Source organism: Rhinolophus hipposideros (assembly GCF_964194185.1).
Source record: "Rhinolophus hipposideros genome assembly, chromosome: 17".
Classification (NCBI taxonomy): domain Eukaryota; kingdom Metazoa; phylum Chordata; class Mammalia; order Chiroptera; family Rhinolophidae; genus Rhinolophus; species Rhinolophus hipposideros.
In genome coordinates this window covers 43,300,996-43,321,429 of record NC_138063.1, presented here as the reverse complement: position 1 = coordinate 43,321,429, position 20,434 = coordinate 43,300,996, and the positions used below count along the sequence as shown (strand labels likewise).

The following is a 20,434-nucleotide window of genomic DNA, read 5'->3' as shown; positions in this document are numbered from 1 at the left end:
TACCAACCTATTGCAGAAGCCACTCCTTTAGATGTCTAGGAACAGAAATAACAACTCACTAATTGCCATAAATAACCAAGGTAACAAGGCAGCTCAGAAAGAAAATAAAAAGTCTCCAGAAAATGAACTAAAAGACATGGAGATATGTGACTTAAATGACAGAGAACTAAAGATTGTAGTTCTGAAAATACTCAACAAGATGCAAGAAAATGCAGGCAGTTTGATGAACTCAGAAACACAATCAAAGAACAAAATGAACATTTTACCAAAGAGATTGAAATTTTAAAAAAACCAAACAGAATTTCTGGAGATTAAGAACACAATAAAAGAAATGAAGAATGAAATAACCAGCTTAGGTAATAGAGCTGACCAGATGGAGAAAAGAATCAGTGACATCGAAGATAGAAATGTGGAAATGACACAGATCAAAGAAGAGAGAGATCTGAGAGTTAAAAGAAATAAAATAACTCTACAAGAACTTTCTGACTCCATCAGAAAGAATAATATAAGAACAATGGGCATACCAGAAGGAGAAGAAAGAGAGAAGGGAACAGAGAGTGTATTCAAACAAACAGTTGACAAGAACTTCCCAAACTTGTGGAAAGAACTGGATCCTCAAATCCAAGAAGTAAATAGAACACCTAATTACCTTAACCCCAACAGGCCTTCTCCAAGGCACATTGTATTGAAGCTGTCAAAAATTAACAACAAAGAAGCCAGGGAAAAGAAGATGGTAACCTACAAAGGAAAGCCCATTAGGTTATCATCAGATTTTTCAGCAGAATCTCTACAAGCCAAGAGGGAGTGGAATCAAATAGTCAAACTATTGAAAGAGAGATATTATGAGCCAAGAATAATATATCCAGCAAAAATATCCTTTACATATGAAGGAAAAATAAAGACCTTTCCAGACATACAGAAGCTGAGGGAATTTTCTAACACAAGACCTACACTACAAGGAATACTGAAGGAGGCTATTAGACCTGAAACAAAAAAGCAAAAGAATACAAAACATGCGTAGTATTACGAACAAACAGAAGCAGGAAATGGCAACCCTACACCAAATAAGACACTATACACGTAAACATAACGTACAGAATAAAGAAGAAGACAAAAAAACACTTAAAGGAAAAGGAAAAAGACAACTTGCTACTGCTGCCCAGGAATCAACTCACAGCATAAATAGGGATAATTTGCAACAACAAAAACATAAAAGGGGGAAGAGTAAGGGTCTGAGCTGGTATAAGGGAATGGAGAAAGTAAGCATGCTGAAGAAAATGGAATACTCTAAATATGAAACTTTCTTTTACCTAAACTTAATGGTAACCACTCAAAAAAAAATCCAGAACTGAAATACATAACATAATAAAAGAAGAAATAGAGAGAAAAATCATAGAATACCACCACGCTGAAATAATAGACAGCAACAAAAAGGCAAAGAAACAATGGAGACACGGTCTTACCAGAAAACTAAAGACAGAATGATAGGAAATCTTCATATATCAATAATCACCCTAAATGTAAATGGACTGAACTCACCAATAAAAAGGAACAGAGTAGCAGATTGAATCAAAAAACTAAACCCAACCATATGCTGCCTCCAAGAGACACATCTCAGCTACAAGGAAAAATATAGACTCAAAGTAAAAGGGTGGAAATTGATACTCCAAGCAAATGGTATCCAGAGAAAACCAGGTGTAGCCATAATGATATCAGATGAAACAGACTTCAGGATAAAAAAGGTAACAAGAGACAAACATGTACATTTGATAATGATAAAGAGGACTATACAACAAGAAGACATAACAGTCATCAATATCTATGCCCCCAATCACGGAGCACCGAAATATACCAAGCAACTACTAACAGAATTAAAGGGAGAAATTGACCAAAACACAATTGTAGTAGGGGATCTAAATACATCATTGACAACTATGGATAGATCATCCAAACAGAAAATAAATAATGAAATAGCAGTCCTAAATGACACATTAGATGAAATGGACATAATTGACATTTATAGAGCACTTCATCCTAGACATCAGACTATACATTCTTTTCTAGTGTACATGGAACATTCTCAAGGATAGACCATATATTGGGACATAAAACTAGCCTCAACAAATTTAAGAAGAGTGAAATCATCCCAAGCACATACTCTGATTACAAGGCTTTGAAATTGAAAAAAGAAAGCAGGAAAAACCACAAATATGTGGAGGTAAACAACATACTTTTAAAGAATGACTGGGTCAAAGAAGAAATAAGAGGCAAGATAAAAAAATACATAGAAACAATTGAGAATGAAAATACATCCTACCAAAATTTTGGGGATGTAGCAAAAGCAATTTTAAGAAAGAAATTTATATCATTACAGGTCTATCTCAAGAAACAAGAAAAATCTCAGATAAATAACTTCACATTACACCTTCAAAAACTAGAAAAAGAAGAACAAATGAAACCCAAATTCAGCAGAAGGAAGGGAATAATAAAAATCAGAGAAAAACGAAATGAAACACAAAACGAAAAAAACAATAGAAAAAATTAATGTGACAAAGAGCTAGTTCTTTGAAAAGATTTTAAAAATTGACAAACCCTTGGCTAGATTCACTAAGATAAAAAAGGAAAAGACACAAATAAGCAAAATCAGAAATCAAAGAGGGGAAGTTATCACGGACACCACAGAAATACAAAGGATCATCCAAGAATACTATGAAGGACTATATACTACCAAATTCAATAACCTAGAAGAAATGGACAAGTTCTTAGAAACATATAGCCTTCCAAGGCTGAACCATGAAGAACTGGAAAATCTAAACAGACCGATCACCAGTAACGAAATTGAATCAGTCATCTGAAACCTTTCCAAAAGAAAAGTCTAGGACCAGATGGCTTCACTAGTGAATTCCACCAAACATTCAAAGAGGATCTAATATCTGTCCTACTCAAACTCTCCCAAAAAAATTGAAGAAGAGACAATGCTCCCTAACTCATTTTATGAGGCCAATATTACCCTGATACCAAATCATGGTAAATATAACACAAAAAAAGAAAATTACAGACCAATCTCTGATGAATACAGATGCAAAAACTCTCAACAAAATTCAAGCAAATCAAATGCAACAATGCAGTAAAAAAGATTATACGTCACGACCAAGTGGGGTTTATCCCAGGAGCACAAGGATGGTTCAACATACGCAAATCCATCAATGTGATACACCACATAGAAAAAATAAAGGACAAGAATCATACGATAATATCAATTGATGCAGAAAAAGCGTTTAACAAGAACAACATTCATTAATGATTAAAAGCTTAATAAAACGGGTATAAAAGGAAAATACCTTAAGATAATAAAGGCCATATAAAACAAACCCTCAGCTAATATCATAATTAATGGTGAAAAAAATAAAGCCCTTTGCTCTACGTTCAGGAACACGACAGGGCTGTCCCCTATCACCTCTGCTTTTCAACATGGTCCTAGCCAGAGCAATCAGGCAAGAGAAAGAAATAAAAGGCATCCAAATTGTGAATAAAGAAGTCAAATTCCACTTTTTGCATATGATATGATGCTATATATAGAAAACCCTAAAGACTCAACCAAAAAGCTATTAGAGACAATCAATGAATACAGTAAAGTTGCTGGCTACAAAGTCAATGTACAAATGTCCATTGCATTCCTATATACTAACAATGAAATCTCAGAAAAAGAAATAAAAACACCAATTCCTTTTGCAATTGCAACAAAAAAAATAAAATACCTAGGAATAAACTTAACCAAGGATGTGAAAGACCTACGTACTGAAAACTATAAGACATTTTTAAAAGAAATTGAAGAAGACAAAAAGAAATGGAAAGACATTCCATGCTCATGGATTGGAAGAATCAACATAGTTAAAATGGCCATATTACCCAAAGCAATATACAGATTTAATGCAATCCCCATCAAAATCCCAATGGCATTTTTTAAAGAAATAGAACAAAAAATCATCAGATTTGCATGGAACCGCAAAAGACCCTGAATAGGCAAAGTACTCCTAAGAAAAAAGAACAATGCTGGAGGTATCACGCTCCCTGACCTCATCCGTACTACAGGACAACAACAATCAAAACAGCATGGTATTGGCAGAAAAATAGACAGACCAATGGAATAGAATTGAGAACCCAGAAATAAAACCACATAAACATGGACATATTATTTTTGATAAAGAATCCAAAAACATACAATGGAGAAAAGACAGCCTCTTCAATAAATGGTGCTGGGAGAATTGGAAAGCCATGTGCAAAATAATGAAACTGGACTGTTATCTGTCACCATGTACCAAAATTAACTCAAAATGGATCAAAGACCTAAACATAAGACCTGAAAGAATAAACTGCATAGAAGAAAACATAGGTACTAAACTTATGGACCTGGGGTTCAAAGAACATTTTATGAATGTGATTACAAAGGCAAAGGAAGTAAAAGCTAAAATAAATCAAAGGGACTATGTCAAACTAAAAACCTTCTGTACAGCAAAAGAAATCATCGACAAAATAAAGAGGCAACCGACCGAATGGGAGATTTTTGTAAACAACGTCTCCGATAAGGGGCTAATATCCAAAATACATGAGGAACTCATACAACTCAACAACAAAAAGAAAATGAACAATCCAATTAAAAAATGGGTAGAGGACCTAAAGAGACATTTCTCCAAAGAGGACATACAAATGGCAAATAGACATATGTAAAATGCTCAACATCACTAATCATCAGAGAAATGCAAATAAAACCCACAATGTGGTATCACCTTACACCAGTTAGAATGGCTGTCATCAACAAGACAAATAGTAACAAGCGTTGGAGAGGCTGTGGAGAAAAAGGAACCCTCAGACACTGTTGGTGGGAATGCAGATTGGTGCAGCCACTATGGAAGGCAGTGTGGAGGTTCCTCAAAAAATTAGAAATAGAATTACCATATGACCCAGCAATCCTTCTCCTGGGTATTTACCAAAAAAATCTGAAAACATTTATCCATAAAGACATATGTGCTCCAATGTTCACTGCAGCTTTATTTACGGTGGCCAAGTCATGGAAACAACCAATGTGTCCTTTGATAGACGAATGGATAAAGAAGTAGTGGTACATATACAGAATGGAATACTAATCTGCCATAAGAAAAGATGAAATAATACCATTTGCGACAACATGGATGGATCTTGAGGTTATAATGCTAAGCGAAATAAGTCAGAAAAAGTCGAGAAACATGATTTCACTGATATGTGGTATATAAAACTGAAAACAACAAAAGAACAAGACAAACAAATGAAGAAACAAAAACTCATAGACACAGACAATTGTTTAGTGGTTACCAGAGGGTAAGGGGGGAGGGGGTTAGTAGATGAGGGTAAAAGGGATCAAATATATAGTGATGGAAGAACTGACTCTGGGTGGTGAACACATAATGTGAGACATAGATGATAATGTATTACAGAATTGTACACCTGAAATCTATGTAACTTTACTAACAATTGTCACCCCAATAAACTTTAATTAAAAAAAAAAGGATGTGTCAGACCTAAATGTAAAAACTAAATCTATTAACCTCGTAGAAGAAAATAGAGGCATAAAGCTGTGTGGTTGCCAGAGGCTGGCTAGGACAAGGGGCTGGGGGGAAAGGTAGGTGATAGCTAATGGTTATGGAGTTTCTTTTGGGGTGAAAATATTCTGGAATGTGATAGTTGTGATGGTTATTCAACTTTGTGAAGACATTAAAAATCACTGAATTATATACTTTAAAAGGGTGAGCTTTTATGGTATATCAAGCCTATCAAAGCTGTTATTTTTCAAAATACACTAATATGATCAGTGGGACCCACGGCACCTTAAGGCATTTTTTAGTCACCACATAGATGTAAGAACGAGTGTGTCAAGAGAAGAAAGAAAACTCACACTTAGCAGGTGTCTCTTATGAAGAGTGACAATATGTATCCATTAGCTGTTGCTGCATAATAAACAAATATTTATTATTTCTCATGTTTCTGTGCTTTGGTTGGACTATTTTTATTTCTGAGCCAGCTCCATTAGGGCTGGATGGTCTACGATGGCTTCTTTCAGATTTGGGGGCCTCAGCTGGGATTGCTGAGGCCTCTCATCTTCCAGAAGCCTAGCCTGGACTTTCTTGGGTATATACAGCAAGAGAGGACAAGCCTTGATTTATAAGCACATTTCAAAGCTCCACTTTGGTCACATTTGCCAATATCTCATTGGCTAAGGCCAGACCCACAGCCAAGACCAGATTCAGTACAGAAAAAACAGACTCCACCTCTTGATGGGAGGAGCTCCAAAATATTGTGGTCATTTTGTTTTTAATCTTCTGTGCATATGTCCCCTTCTGCTTGTGTGAGCTACCCGTTTATGCCTGTTGTTCTCAAGTAATTATAAATATTGCCTGCATCACTTTCCTAAGAGATCCAGTTCAATTGATAATTACATGGTCTTATATAACAGAAACTGGGCCAGAGACAGAAATTCCTCAGAATAAATCCCACGTGCCTACCACCTATATTACAAAATAAAATATTACCCAAACAGATGAAGCCCCCACTTTGCCCCTTCCACATCACAACCCTTTTATCCCCTCAAAAAACCCCTACTATTTTGAATTTGGGTAAATACAGCCAGGACCAGTAATTGGTATGGAAAAGAAAAAAAGAGCCACTTATATTGAATCCACTTAAAACAGGGATCAAAAATGTATGGTAAATAATGAAAAAAATGATTTATAATGTTTTGGAAAATAATTCATTTACCTTATATTTACCAAATATAAGATTATAATTAATAATGTGCTTAGTCTTAAAACAAAAAAGGAATGAGATGTTTATATGAAGAGGCAAAATCATTGCTTGACGAAATGTATGGGAGTTGTTTGTAATAGCAAAACATTGGAAGCAACACATACTTCAGCAGAAGAATGCATAAATAAATTGTAATAGGCTTACATAGCTAACATATGACAGTAAATTAAGGAATTAGAACAACAGGTATTCACATGACTAAATTTCATAAACTGTACTGCATAAAAAGCCAAGTTGCAAACAATTCATAAGCACTAACATTTATGTTGCTAAGAAAAACTATCCAAAACTTGGAAATAAGGCAAAAGAATGGCTGTGTGTCCTTACAATGTCTTATAAAGCATTGGCTAAGAGGTCCACCCCAAAATTACTTAATTCCCTAGGGAAATGATTCTTTTTGGATTCACTATTTACTGTTGATTAGGACCAGACTTTATGCAGTTCCATGTAAATTATAGATCAGATAGTTGCAAATGAGTTTTGCCCAGTGGAGATGTAAATTATTTTGGTCTGATGGAAACATAACTGCAAAAGTTACAGTTTTATTACCCTTTAGTACATTAACTAATTTTGCATCTAATTTTGCAATCACACTTCAACATTCTGTCTATCTTTGGCTATAAATACTTTGGTCTCTCCTATACTCTTCTGAAACATCTTGAACACTTTGCTGGTTCCCTCATTAATTGGATAAATTAATCTTAATATGTGCTCATTTTATATTTGTATGAGTCATATTTTTAAGCTTAAACATTGTACTTTGACAACATAAAAATAAAAAGCGTAAAACATTGCTATGTATGGTATGTGCTGTATGTAAACATACATGATAAAAAGATAAAGAAATGCAAGGAAATAATAAACACCAAATTCAAAATAGCAGTTTCCTTTTAGAGATAGAGTGTCATGTGGAAGGGACGCAGTGGGGACTTCATTTATTTTGGTAATATTTTTATTTTTTAATCTAGGCAGTAGGCACATGGTTTTTAAAATTATTTTATTCTTTACATATTCACAAGAAAATGCATTTTATAATAAAAGTTTTAAATTGTATGGGAGCATATTAGGACATCTTTTCCTTTACGTTTTACTTTTGCAGCAAACAATTTACATTGCATGAATACTGTGCTATCTGCCATATACTGTATCTGATGCATTATCTGATGTCTATGGATTATACTGTATTATGTGATTTTATTTCTGTATTATCTTTTTCCAGTTTTATTTGGAAATAATTTACATACATTACTGTATAAGTTTAAGGTGTACAGCATGATAGCTTAATTTGCATATATTGTGAAATGATTCCCACAATAAGTGTAGTTAACATTCATCATCTCATATAGATACAATAAAAAGAAAAGAAAAAATTTTTTCTTTGTGGTGAGAACTCTTAGGATTTACTCTCTTAACAACTTTTATGTATACCATATAGCAATGTGAACTATAATTACCATGCTGTACTAATGTATCCCTAGTAGTTATTTATCTAATAACTGGAAGTTTGTAACTTTTGACCACCTTCCTCTGATTCCCTCTCCCCTCATCTCCTGTATTATGATGATCAATGAGAGATTATTCATTAAAGCTTCTCACTGGATGAAAGGAAGTTGATGATGAGATGTTTGAGTGGGACAATTTTTTAACAATTTTATTATTTTTCAATTGCAGTTGACATACACTATATATTAGTTTCAGATATATAACACGGTGATTAAACATTCATATACCTTACAAAGTAATCACCTTGATATATCTAGTACCCATCTGACACCATTCATTCTTATTACAATATTATTGACTATATTCCCTATGCAGTGCTTAACATCTCATGATTGCTTTTACAACAGGCAATTTATACATCTTAATCCCTTCCCCTTTCTCACTCACCTCCCCAACCCCCCTACCATCGGACAACAATCAAAATGTTCTCTGTATCTATGAATTTGTTTCTGTTTTGTTTGTTCGTTTATTTTGTTTTTTAGATTCTAAGTGGGACTATTTTTACAAGTGATTGTTACAATAATGTATATTTTTCTCTTATAAAAGCTTCTGTTTTTGTATGCCACCTTACAACTGTGACTTAAAAGACAAATATTTGAATAATGAGAATCAATACTTCAGACATTTCATTTAGTCTTCAGGACACCTATAGAAGTAGATATATTAACCCCATTTTTGAAATAATGAAACTGGTGCAGGGAGCCAACTAGTTAACCATTCAGTAGACATAAGACCCCCTTCCACTCTAACTAAAAGGTCCAGGTTATATTGGACCGCCTACTCCAAGCCCTTAGCCACACTTTTAAGAATTTTCTTTCTTTAGGGCACCAAATCAACAGCTCTTCCTGGCTTTTGTAAGAAAATGTGCTTTCAGGCCCTAGCGGGTGGAAGGAATAACTTTAGTTATGGGAAGTTGAGGGGAGGGAGCTAGAAAAGGGCTAAGAGATTGGTGGAGAGAAAAGATTTCTCACCAGGGGAAAGAACAGAAAGGCCGCTCTTGGTCAGATCTGGGAGGACAAAGTCTGCTTGGAGCTTGCAACAGGAAGCTACTTTTCCTATTTAAATACCAGTTAGTAATTAACCAACCAACTGGAAAGTGTTACTGCCATTTAAAGAAACAACAACAAAAACTCACTTGGCTAAAAATTTGCTTACACAATAGGAAGATTGCCTTCATTGGTGGGTTTTCTTTTTCTTTGCAGTAAGAAGAGTGACCCTAATTTGTTCATGGTTCTTTTTTGCACACGTTAGTGTTTGTTTGGCCTTTAACCATAACAAATTCACAGGAACAAGGAGGGAATTTTAAAGAAAGGGAACGTGAGTTCACCTGCTTTTAAATAATAAAAGTTTATAAACCTACACTGAGTACCCCCAGATGGAAATAAGCTCGCAGAAAAAGTGCTTGAAGGGAAGCAAAGGGATCCACAATGCTTGTAATTTTGACCTCTGACCTCTGAAGCCCTGAAAAACTAATAATTATTTACCTTCCCACAGGTAATTCTGACAGGCTTGGCATCTTGAATGAAATTGGAAACATTCCGAGAAATTCCGGCCAAGTTCTCCGCTCAGTCCTTCGTTCTGCACAGGGTAAGCATCTGTGGAACACAGATTTACATACCAATGCCATGAAGTCTGCACTTTGAAGGAGTAGACACAATGTCATTTCTTTTTCCTTATGCTGCCATTTCTGTTGATTCTTTTTTGCCTCCTTTTTCTACTTTTAAGAAACCTTGTGATTACATTGGGCCCACCTGAATAATCCAGAATAATCTCTGGATTTTAAGGTCAGCTCATTAGCAACCTGAATCCCATCTACAACCTTACTTTCCCCTTGCTGTGTAACCTAACAGTCACAGGTTCTGGAGATTAGGATGTGGACATCTTTGGAATGCTATCATGCTGCCTACCGCAAGAGGCAAAGCTCAAAATGTCTTCTCATTAGGTGGATTTTCTAGAGGCAGTAGGTTTATTCCTCACCTACCACCTGTACAGAAAAGTAATGGAAACCACATGCAAATATCCTCCAGCCCCTGCCTGGAGCCCCTTTATTTTTGATAAATAGTCCTTTTCTGCTTATCTGGGAAGAGAAATTCTCCTCCGTTGAGCTTCCTGCATACTTTTTTGTTTGTTGGTTTGTTTTTAATTTTTGCAGTTATTGGGGACCATGTGTGTCCAAGTCATCACCAAGGTGAAGGTGGTGAGAGGACAGGGAGAGGGGGACCATGATCCAGCTCAGAGCATGAGGGGCGGGTCCTGGGGTGTGTGAATGGGGAGCAACCTCAGGTATACTGGTGAAAACAACGTATTCTGAGTTGGTGGTTGGTGGTGTCAGAGGGAGTTGCAATGGTTGGGAAATTGGTTAGATTTCAACTGTCTGAATCACTAATACTCCTATGCACATTTGAGCGTGTAAGATTGCTACACATTGTGAAAGATAGGGTGGGAGGAGGCATAATTTTGTTTTAATGAACATGTTCTGAATATTATTCCAAGACACTGATATCTGTTTAAAGCATCAGACAAAGATTATTCAACATCATTCCAGCATTGATATATTTAGTCTACTGCCTTGATGTTTTTCCTGACTATTTGGTGAATTTGAAATCTCAGAACTGAATACCAGACAAAACACCTCACTTACAAGAAAAGTCCACCGGACCCTGAAATAGAACCTAACGACAATTCCAGTAATGATGATGGCTGTTCTGCTCATGAAACAATGGGACGGGAAGGATGTAATGCATTGTTTCCTGGCTTCATTTTCTGATAGCGCGAAGTAAGCCCCTCCTATATAAAGGCCTGTTATGCAATGTTGTAGCAATTTTGAGAATTTGATTCAGATGTTGCCAACTAGAACTGGTATAATTGGAATATAGTCAGCTAGAAGGAGTCTTTCTTTTTTCCTACATACAAAAATCTGTATATAATTAGTATATACAACTTGATGAGTCTGGAAATAAGTATACACCCATGAACTCATCCTCACAATCTATACCATAAAACTATCCATCACCTCCAAAAATGCCCTACTGCCATTATTATTATTATTATTATTATTATTATTGACAAGAACTTTAACATGAAACCTACCCTCTTAGCAAACTTTTAAGTATCTAATATAGTATTGTTAACTCTGAGCACTGTGCTATACAGTAGATTTCTAGGACTTATTCATTTTGTATAACTCTGTACCTTTTGACCAATACCTCCCCATTTACCCCTCTCCTCTGCACCTGGCAACCACCATTCCACTCTCTGCTTCTATGAGTCTGACTAGTTTAGATTCCTCATATAAGTGTAGTATTCGTCCTTCTGCGACTGGCTTATTTCACTTGGCACAATGCCCTCCAGGTTCATCCATGTCACAAATGACAGGATTTTAGAAGGAGCCCATTTTACTTTTCATGTCAGAGGGGAGCAGCCTTTCACTGGCCTAGTGGTCAATAAGAAATAAGTCCAAGGAAACATAGATCCTAGAGTTGACCCACATGGCCACTCATTTCTGCGATGCTGTGTCCCAACCACTCCACAGAAGCCCGAAGAAGGTTTCTCCTTCTGCTTTAAAACATGAAGCAGCATAGGTATGAGTGGTATTGGTAGAAGGCAATTCTTATGCTTTACAGAAATTCCTGCTTCTATAGTTTTGTGTTTGCCTATGAGTATTTTCTATGGTTTTGTGCATAAACGTTATAATTTAAGGAATTACAGTGATGCTGCGAGAGGAGGCCGTGAAGGGCACTGAATGTGACCTGGTTCTACGTGACACCAGGCTTCTTCCCAAACTGGGCGCTAAGGTCTGAAACTTTGATTATCCATAACGTGTCGTTCTCAGAAGCATCGTACAATGACTTGGAAATGTCTACCATTCCCAGAGCTAAATAAAACTTGACTTTAGTGTAGACATCTAAGTAAAAATGATCTTTTAATACTTGCCTTTGTCTTGTTTTGGTAAATCCTCCATTGCATTCAGCGTCTCAGCAATTGTTGCACTGACACTTTGATAAATTGAGAGACTGAAATTACAAAACAGCTGGAAGAAGCTGGGAATGTCCCAACTTTGCACAAGATCTACTTTTTTTGTTGGCTCTTTGAAGAAAGCTGGAAAAAAATAAGGCTCTAGTAAGTCTGTATCTGACATGAAATATGACTGAAAAGCCTTGTCAAATTCTTGTTGCATCTGTTTGAAGCTGTTGTAACTCCTGTTAAAGAGCAATCCCACATCCCCACTCAGCTGTCTGAACACACGCTCTAGTTGGCTCAGTTGTGCATCTTCTTCCAGGACCTTTTCTCCGACGGGGAGATCTTTTTCATTATCTTCATGGAAAGGAAACAGAAATTGATATATCTTCCTAAAAAACTGTTCAATCTGTGGAGTGGGGGACAGAAATGGAGTGACAAATTTATTTTCTGTCTGGACTATTTTATTGTTAATTTTAAAGTCAATTTACAGTAGTCACTCTAAATCAAGAACAATTCTGGGCAAACTAAGAAAAGGTGATTCAATTTAAGATAATTTATGAACACTCTCGTACTGGCTTTGACATTGACTATGGAAATAGGATCTGAAATTCCTCCTGGTGTATGTTTGCCTATCAAACGCCTAAAAAGGCCAAATTTCCAGTATTGTTGACAAGCCACAGTCTGATTTAGTGGTGGTGGTTGACATGCCATGGTCTAAAGGGCACTGTGTAGATTGCCTGAAAAGGGTAAGTAAGGCTCTTGTCTTTCACCTTTGTCTTAGTGTCTTAGCTCGCTCTTCTCTTGTTTTCCTTCGGTGGAATGTAATTAGTGCCTCTATGCTCTCCTCTTTCTCATCTCATCAACATTTTCACACTGAACTATAGATGCCTAAGACAGTTATATAGGCTACTTATTTGTAGTACTTAAAACCCTTCTTGGATTTAGTGAAAGGAATGAAGCTGTAATTACAGAATTCCCCACTCATTTGGGAGAAGACTTTGCAGCACTCACACCATGCTCTATTTCATCTATGTGACACTGAAGTTTGTGCCAGAACATAATTATCGTTATATGATAGGGATATGCCCATGTTGTGTGTTAAGAAACATGACTACTGAACATCACTGCTCTACCATCCCACTGCTGTTCAAAGAATTCTGTAGGAATTTTTAGAGGACTCATGCCTTTCTCCAAAAGTAATCTGGGTGGATTGTCTGCCTCTCCCCATGACAGCTTATGTTTACCTGATTCCATTTACAAAAACAAAACTTTAAAGCCCCAAGATATTTTCATAAGGCCACAAAATTGGCACAGATAGGAGTTGTCTCCAAATCTCCTGAATTCCAGCCAGTGCTTATTCCACCATATACTTGTATATTAAAGAGTGACAGTGGCTATAAAAATAGAGCAGATGCAATTAACAGTGGAGACAAATTAACTTGGCGTATGAATCATCCTAAGGGTTGGTCTCTCTGTAATTGGGTATGGCAGTGCCAAGCCAGGAGCATACTCTAATCAGTGTGTGCTCTAATGTGGAGAGGACATTTTCACTCCATTTCATACTCAGTTCACTTCTAAAAGGGGAAGGGAAATTCAGGCCAATAGAGTAGGAGACTTTTATAGGGCAGAGCTCATTCTATTCAGGTCACCTCTCTTTGTGATTCCTTCCACCCAGAAGATAGCCAAAGGGGGCAAAAAAAGAAAACATGCTAGTCCTACAGGACATGCATGGGTAGGGCTAAAGGGGACATGAGTGTGTGTGTGTATGTGTGTGTGTGTGTGCAGTGCAAGTGCATGCTGCCATAAGAGGGCAAGCCTGCTGAAGGAGAGCTTTAGGAAGCAGAGAATGTCTTCAAATGTTTGGCTTCCAGAGACAAAAGTTAAAGCATGTTGAAATCAGAGACTATAATACTATTATTCAGAATGCAATTCATCAAACATTTATTGGATAGCTATAATGCTTTAATGGAGATACATAAGATATGGTCCTTGCCTTCAAAGAGCTTACAATGTAGTGAGGACATGTTCACAAATAACAAATACAAGGCAGAAAGAGTCAGGGTGTTTATAAGAGAGATACATATAGCATTAAAAGGAGGGACAAACACTGAATGGCTCTTCTAACTTATTAATTGTATATACACAGATGAATCATACATAAGCATGAACGAATGTTAGATTCTAGTTTGCAAAAGGCCAATATCAGACCAGGTACCTCAATTCTAAATATTAATATAAACTAATTTTTTAGAAAGTACGCTGAAGTGGGTACCTTAAGAACTCTGAAATCTTGAGCTCTATTTTCCCCTTACCATATTTTTTATAGAGGACTGACTAGGTTGGCAGGTTATATAAAATCTCATGCAGTCACTTTCCAGGCAAGACTTGCGTTCATCCCAGGAATCTGTCAAAGACTCCTGGCATAGCCGTTCTTCCTCTTCCAGATGTCCTTGAACTTCATTCATAAGTTTCAGGGCTTCCTAATTAAAAAGTAGAAAAAAACATCGCATTTCCATTCTATGAGTCTATGTGTACCTTAGTTGATTTCACTCTTTAAAAAATACATATATTCTAAACAACTTCTTCATTGCTCTTTTAGGCCTCTAGCAGCTGATAGATCTATCCCAAAGCTTTCTCTTTTATTAAGAAAAGAGGACTGATTGATCCCTATTGAAGACTGTGCAAATCTTCTCCATCCATTCATTTATTCATTCACTAGGTATTTATTGAGTGCTTGCTGTGAGACAGACATTACACTAGACGTGGGTGAACCAACAATGCAGAGGTAGTCCCTACTCTGGAAAACGACTATAATTAACCTGGTTCCTTGTCTGTCCTGTTTACTTCTAGTCCTGAAGGGATGTGGAAAGTAGTTTTAAGGCTTTGAAAGTTGACACATTTGTTTCTTTTATTTATGCTGACTTTAATTTTTGAATGTTTTTAACATTGCAAGAAAGTGTAGTTCTTATATATGAAATCAGATCTTCCCATTGGGTTAATTCTAATTATAGAGATGCTGTATTTTTGAGCCTCGTCATTATTCCTGTCCATATTCTAAGCACTCCCCCTTGTGGTGCCTTGCTGTACTTGGCCAGGTCCCACTCCCATCTGTGGTAAGGAGCCCCACAGAAGTGACACCCATCCCTAAACCCTGTCACCTGAGCTCCTGGCTGGAACCCCTGCCTAGACCCTTGGCCTCCCTGCAAGTGTGGACTTCTGAAGACAGGCTCCCTCCATGCCTGAGATGTAGTTCGGGGGAACTACAAGGTATGATGGACCCAGACATAGGACAGCCTCAGAGCTAGTGGCCACTCGCTTAAGTGAAAACTACATGAGGGATCAAAGTTTCTCTGAAAACAATTTAGTGTGCATTTCCACCTAGTGAAAGAAACATAATTCACCCTTTTTGTCATATTAAGTCCAAAGAAACACCTGGGCACTGACAGTCTTCTGTATTTCCTTTTCTGGGTTTGCATTGCTCAGCTGCCTTCATGGCAGAATCCAGGTGGCGTTTGCTATGACCCACGTGAGAAAACTGGTAGGGCCCGAGCCTACCAAATGCACTTTGTGACCCAGACAGAATGTTCTTGTCTCTTTAGGTTTTGCACAACAATTCTGGAATCCTATAACTTCTCAAGAAAGTTTGCCTCACTTTGGCAGGCAACAATACCACCCAGATTTTCTCAAGTCTCAGTTTTAAATATTCTGCTCATTGTTAACTTAAATCCAATATTATATTAAATCCAACATTATAACTAAATCCCAATATTTCCAATTCCAAACTACACTTACTGTGTACTCTTGGGCAAATTACTAACATCTCTTTGCCTCGGTCTCTTCCTTAGCAAATAGGAATAACAATAGGATCTACTTTTTAAGGTTTTGTATTAAATAAGGTAAGCAAGCAAGACACTTAACATTATTATTAGTATCTCCGATTTCCTTCCCCTGGCCTCCAGACCATAACAAAAAACATTACCAAATCAAGCATCCCAAGTTTGGTAATGAAATGTTGCCAAGGAGGAAGTAGGTCTCCGGTTTAGGAATGCTTTGTCCATTCCTTACAGTTCCCCCTAAATATCCCACCCACTGACAGTCATCCACATCTGTTCCTATAGTTTACATGTTATCAAAGTGCCATACAGACCTGAACTGGGGCAAATCACGTTAAGCCATTCTTGGGTTTCCCATTTAAGAAAGTTTCAGATGCTTTCACTAAATATTAATAGGGACGGCTCATGAGGGGGACAATCATGACACCAGGTCAACTGAGGATGGGAGGTGCTCTGTACTGGGAGATTGGGTGTGCCAACCCTGTATTTGCCACTTGATAATTTGTCTAAAGTATCCTTTATTCTAGGTTTAAAATAATTTTAGGGAGGGAGACTTAGGTTTTTCTTTTTTTTAATTAACTTTTTAATTGAGTATCCAGACCTGAAGAGTATGATTCAATGAATTTTTATACAATAAGTAGGTTCTTAAGGAAAATAAAAATTTTACAAGTTCTAGGATTCTTCAGGGCCAGAGCTGAAACCAACACTTGCTTACTTGACCCACCCCTAACTGGAGACTTCTTTTCATAGTACTATACCTGGGGCTTGGCAGGTAGCTGGGGAAAGTGAGGAAAACACAGTCACTGGGTCCCACAGGCACCACACCAGCTGACTCTCCCCCTGGTCATTCTTTACAGACTTGGTTGGGTTAACATGTTAATTAGCATCTTGAGCTTCAGTTTTCTTAGCTGTAAATGAAAGTAATGGTTTACCCAGATGTTGGAAGGATTACATGTGATAATGTGTTTTATAAGGGCCTGTAAATGATATTTGGTGTCATTATTCCCAGTGGCCAGGCTGACAAGCCCATCAGGGAAGAATCCAGTTCAAGGCCTTCCACATTTTCCCCATGAGGCTTATTTTTAATTTCCTGAAATTCTTTCGATTGCTCCCAAAGGGAGGAGGGCTTTCAGTTGCTGGTCAGGCAATCTCGTCTCCGTGCCAGGGACCCTGCATTATGAAGAGTGTAGGTGTGATTGTAACATCAAACAGTCTGGTGACAGGCTTACTACAGCTTTGTGGTGAGTCTGTCACACAGGTCTGCTCCAATTGCTTACTGGACGCTCAGAGGCCACAGGACTCAGAAGTGAAGAGAATTCCAGTAGCTTTTTGGAACTCAGTGGCCCCCAACTTTATAGGTATAGGGAGGAAATATTAGAACTTCTATTTGTATTTTTTAATTTAAAAATTGACTTTGGGGAGGATAAATTGGGAGTTGTTTAATGGGTATAGAGTTTCAGTTTTGTAAGATGGAAAGAATTCTGGAGATTGGTTGCCCAATAATGCGAATGTACTTAAAATACTAGTGAACCGTACACATAAAAATGATTAACATGGTAAATTTTAAGTGTATTTTACCACAACTAAAACATTTTTAAATGAAAATAAATTTTAAAAATAATTTACTCTCAATGTTAAAATTTAAAGTATTTTCCAAGTTATTTTTGTTACAGTTTTATTTCCTCTTTAAGGGTAAAACTGGAAAATAATTTTAAAAAATTTTATTGTTTTGAGTGTTATGTTAATGGTTAATGCTGTTAAACTATGAGCCATGAAATGTCTGTAATTTTGAAATGTATTGAGCTTTATAATTATAACACATAAACAACTTTTAACATCTTCCATGGACATTTGAATATGATGTGTATTCTCCATTGGTAAGATACATAGTTTGAACTACAGCTATTAAGTAAAGGTATTTGAATTTAAAAAAATAAGTGATTAGGCTGATGTACTATTCCTTACACACTGGTGCTCTATTGTGCTTGTGTCAGTTCATTGCACATGGCCAGTGCACATGGGGACCCTGGGGGAGGGGCCCTCCACATTCCACAAGCATTGACACTGGCTGCCTCTCCCTCTCTGTTCACTTACAGAGATTGCAACGAATTGCCATTTAAGAGGACTGGGTTAGGTGATTGCTTTTATTATCTAGTTTTAACTAAACTAGCCTTCACCAAATAGGAGGATAAAAAGATTCTTGGGAAAAAACCCCAGCAGATTAGAAAAATATGAATAATTTCAGCTCAGGAAGACAAGAAGCAAACAGCAGAGCTAGCACTTTGTCATTCTGAGCTCTTTATTGGCCAGGTGACAGAGTAAAAATATGATGATCTAATCAGACCTGGCAAGTTGGCTAAAAAAATTTCAAAATACCTAGATGATTTGAAATATAGACTTGCATCCACCCTCGCTAACCACGAACCTCACCCTAAGTGCATTTTGTGCCTTGCGCTATTAGGGGTAGAATTCATGTTTCCAGTTTATAAATAAATTAACATGCATACATTTAGGAGTGAATAGTAATAAATATTTTAGTAATAGGGATAGGAGATCAAGAAACTTTGGAGACCACTGATCTAGCCCAAAACTCCCCGAACACTTTAAACTCAATATCCTAACTCAGAAGAGACTAAGGATACAGTATTTTTAAGAAAGAAGTACTTCCCAAACAGAAATGAATCCCTGAAATGCCTGGGTTTGGAGTCCTGCAAAGGCCTATTTTACAAGGAATATGTTCTTTGAAGAAATTTTCAATTTCCTTCAAATTTTTCTTCCAATGAGGGCTGCTCTCCAGAAAATCTAGTATTAGGGAAAATAAATAATTCATCAATTGCCTTAACAAGTACAATACTTATGGATCAAATATGTTTAAGAACAGACATTATTTTCAATTACTGTACCTGCTTTTCTTCTCTGCATTTCTTCAGGGTTTTCATTAGATTCGTATGTTCCTCCTCTCTCCTTCCCATCATGATTTTCATCTGCTTCATACCAATTAAAGCCTTCTTCACCTCTTCATCTATATCTATCTCCCCAGCCTTGGAAAAACCTAAAAGATATGTTGCAGTTTTTGTCTTTGAGATCTGACCAGATTACAATGTATCTGCATCTGCATCAGAAGACAAGGAGTTCACCGATTTTTCATGTCTACTAACTAGAGGCTTAATTGTTCTTTTATAGCATCAAACTCTGAAACCAGATCATAATGAATTAGCTGTCAGCTGTGACATGAACCCAGCTGCCACAAGGACGATACCTTCTGTTCCTCACTGCCGAGCTCCTAGACAAGTTAGAGTTCATTTGACCTCATTCTTGCCATTTTCCTCAAGGCCTGTTTTCATTTATCTAATTTTAAGTGTGTTTATGTTAGAGAAAATTTGGAATTTTCTTCACAATTTATGTTAAATGCCCAACTGAGAACATCAAACACAGCGAACAATTTTCCTTTCTTTCAGCTTTAATATCTTCCCAGGAGGCATCAAACCTAAAAAGAATCTCATACAACGCAAGATTCTTTAATAACCTACTGGACATCTCTTACACACCTTTAATAAGCCCTCAGTGAGTATAAAATGTATTGTCATTCTCTCTTCACAATAGCCAGTGTGGCTTCCTAAGGAGCTTATTCTTGCCTCCAAATTTAATTATAGACCCTCAAAGCAACATTTTAACTAACTTATTTTTCTAAGTATTAAGTACCCAAAATATATACTATCAAGCCAAGGTCAGCAGTTAATGAGCACAGACCAACCAGATTCAATGTCATTATAACCTATTCTTTCACTATCTCAAGAAACTGCACAGATTACTTTAATTGTTTAAATTTTTCAAATGCTAGAAAAGAATTTCACTGTTCATTAAAATTGTGCTCAGAGGACACCAAACATCTGGATGATACCAAGAAATGCAGTGAAAAAGTTGGCAAGTTTTATCTGTGTGATAGCAAACATCTGGATATGCGAACATTCTCAGATACTCGATTGGAATTTTCTATTTTTACCCAGATGTTTGGCGTCACGTCTACTTGGTTTAAGTGCCTAGAGAATGTCTCACCGTGAAACAAGAGGGCCATAATGAATGTGGTTATCTCTCAACTGTAAATCACTGTAAATGCCAGCAGGACATGCAAACATGCAAACAGGACATGGCACAGATAAAGAAACTAAACATACCCTTCAGATTTCCGTGGATAGCAGTTTTGTCTTTCCAAGTAGGTGCACAATGACAATCTTTCAACCATAGCAGATACACAATAAACACCAAGAGTGGCAGCTTCATGTTCCCGCTGTTACTGCAAA

General features: G+C 36.8%; 1 protein-coding gene across 2 annotated transcripts in view; it reads right to left on the bottom strand.

Annotated features, from left to right (window-relative positions):
- CLUL1 (clusterin like 1) overlaps positions 1-19,285 on the bottom strand; it is a 30,968-nt gene extending 11,683 nt beyond the window's left edge. The window contains exons 1-5 of one of the 2 annotated variants that reach the window (XM_081078669.1): positions 19,037-19,285; positions 16,892-18,935; positions 14,613-14,780; positions 12,274-12,706; positions 9,825-9,935 (exon numbers count right to left, since the gene is read on the bottom strand). In XM_081078669.1, coding sequence (XP_080934795.1) covers positions 9,825-9,935; positions 12,274-12,706; positions 14,613-14,765 — 697 coding nt within the window. In that variant the 5' untranslated portion in view covers positions 14,766-14,780; positions 16,892-18,935; positions 19,037-19,285. The remainder of the gene's footprint in view (positions 1-9,824; positions 9,936-12,273; positions 12,707-14,612; positions 14,781-16,891; positions 18,936-19,036) is intronic. The other variant, XM_081078668.1, reaches the window with a different exon arrangement.
- Between the last annotated feature and the right edge of the window lie 1,149 nt (positions 19,286-20,434).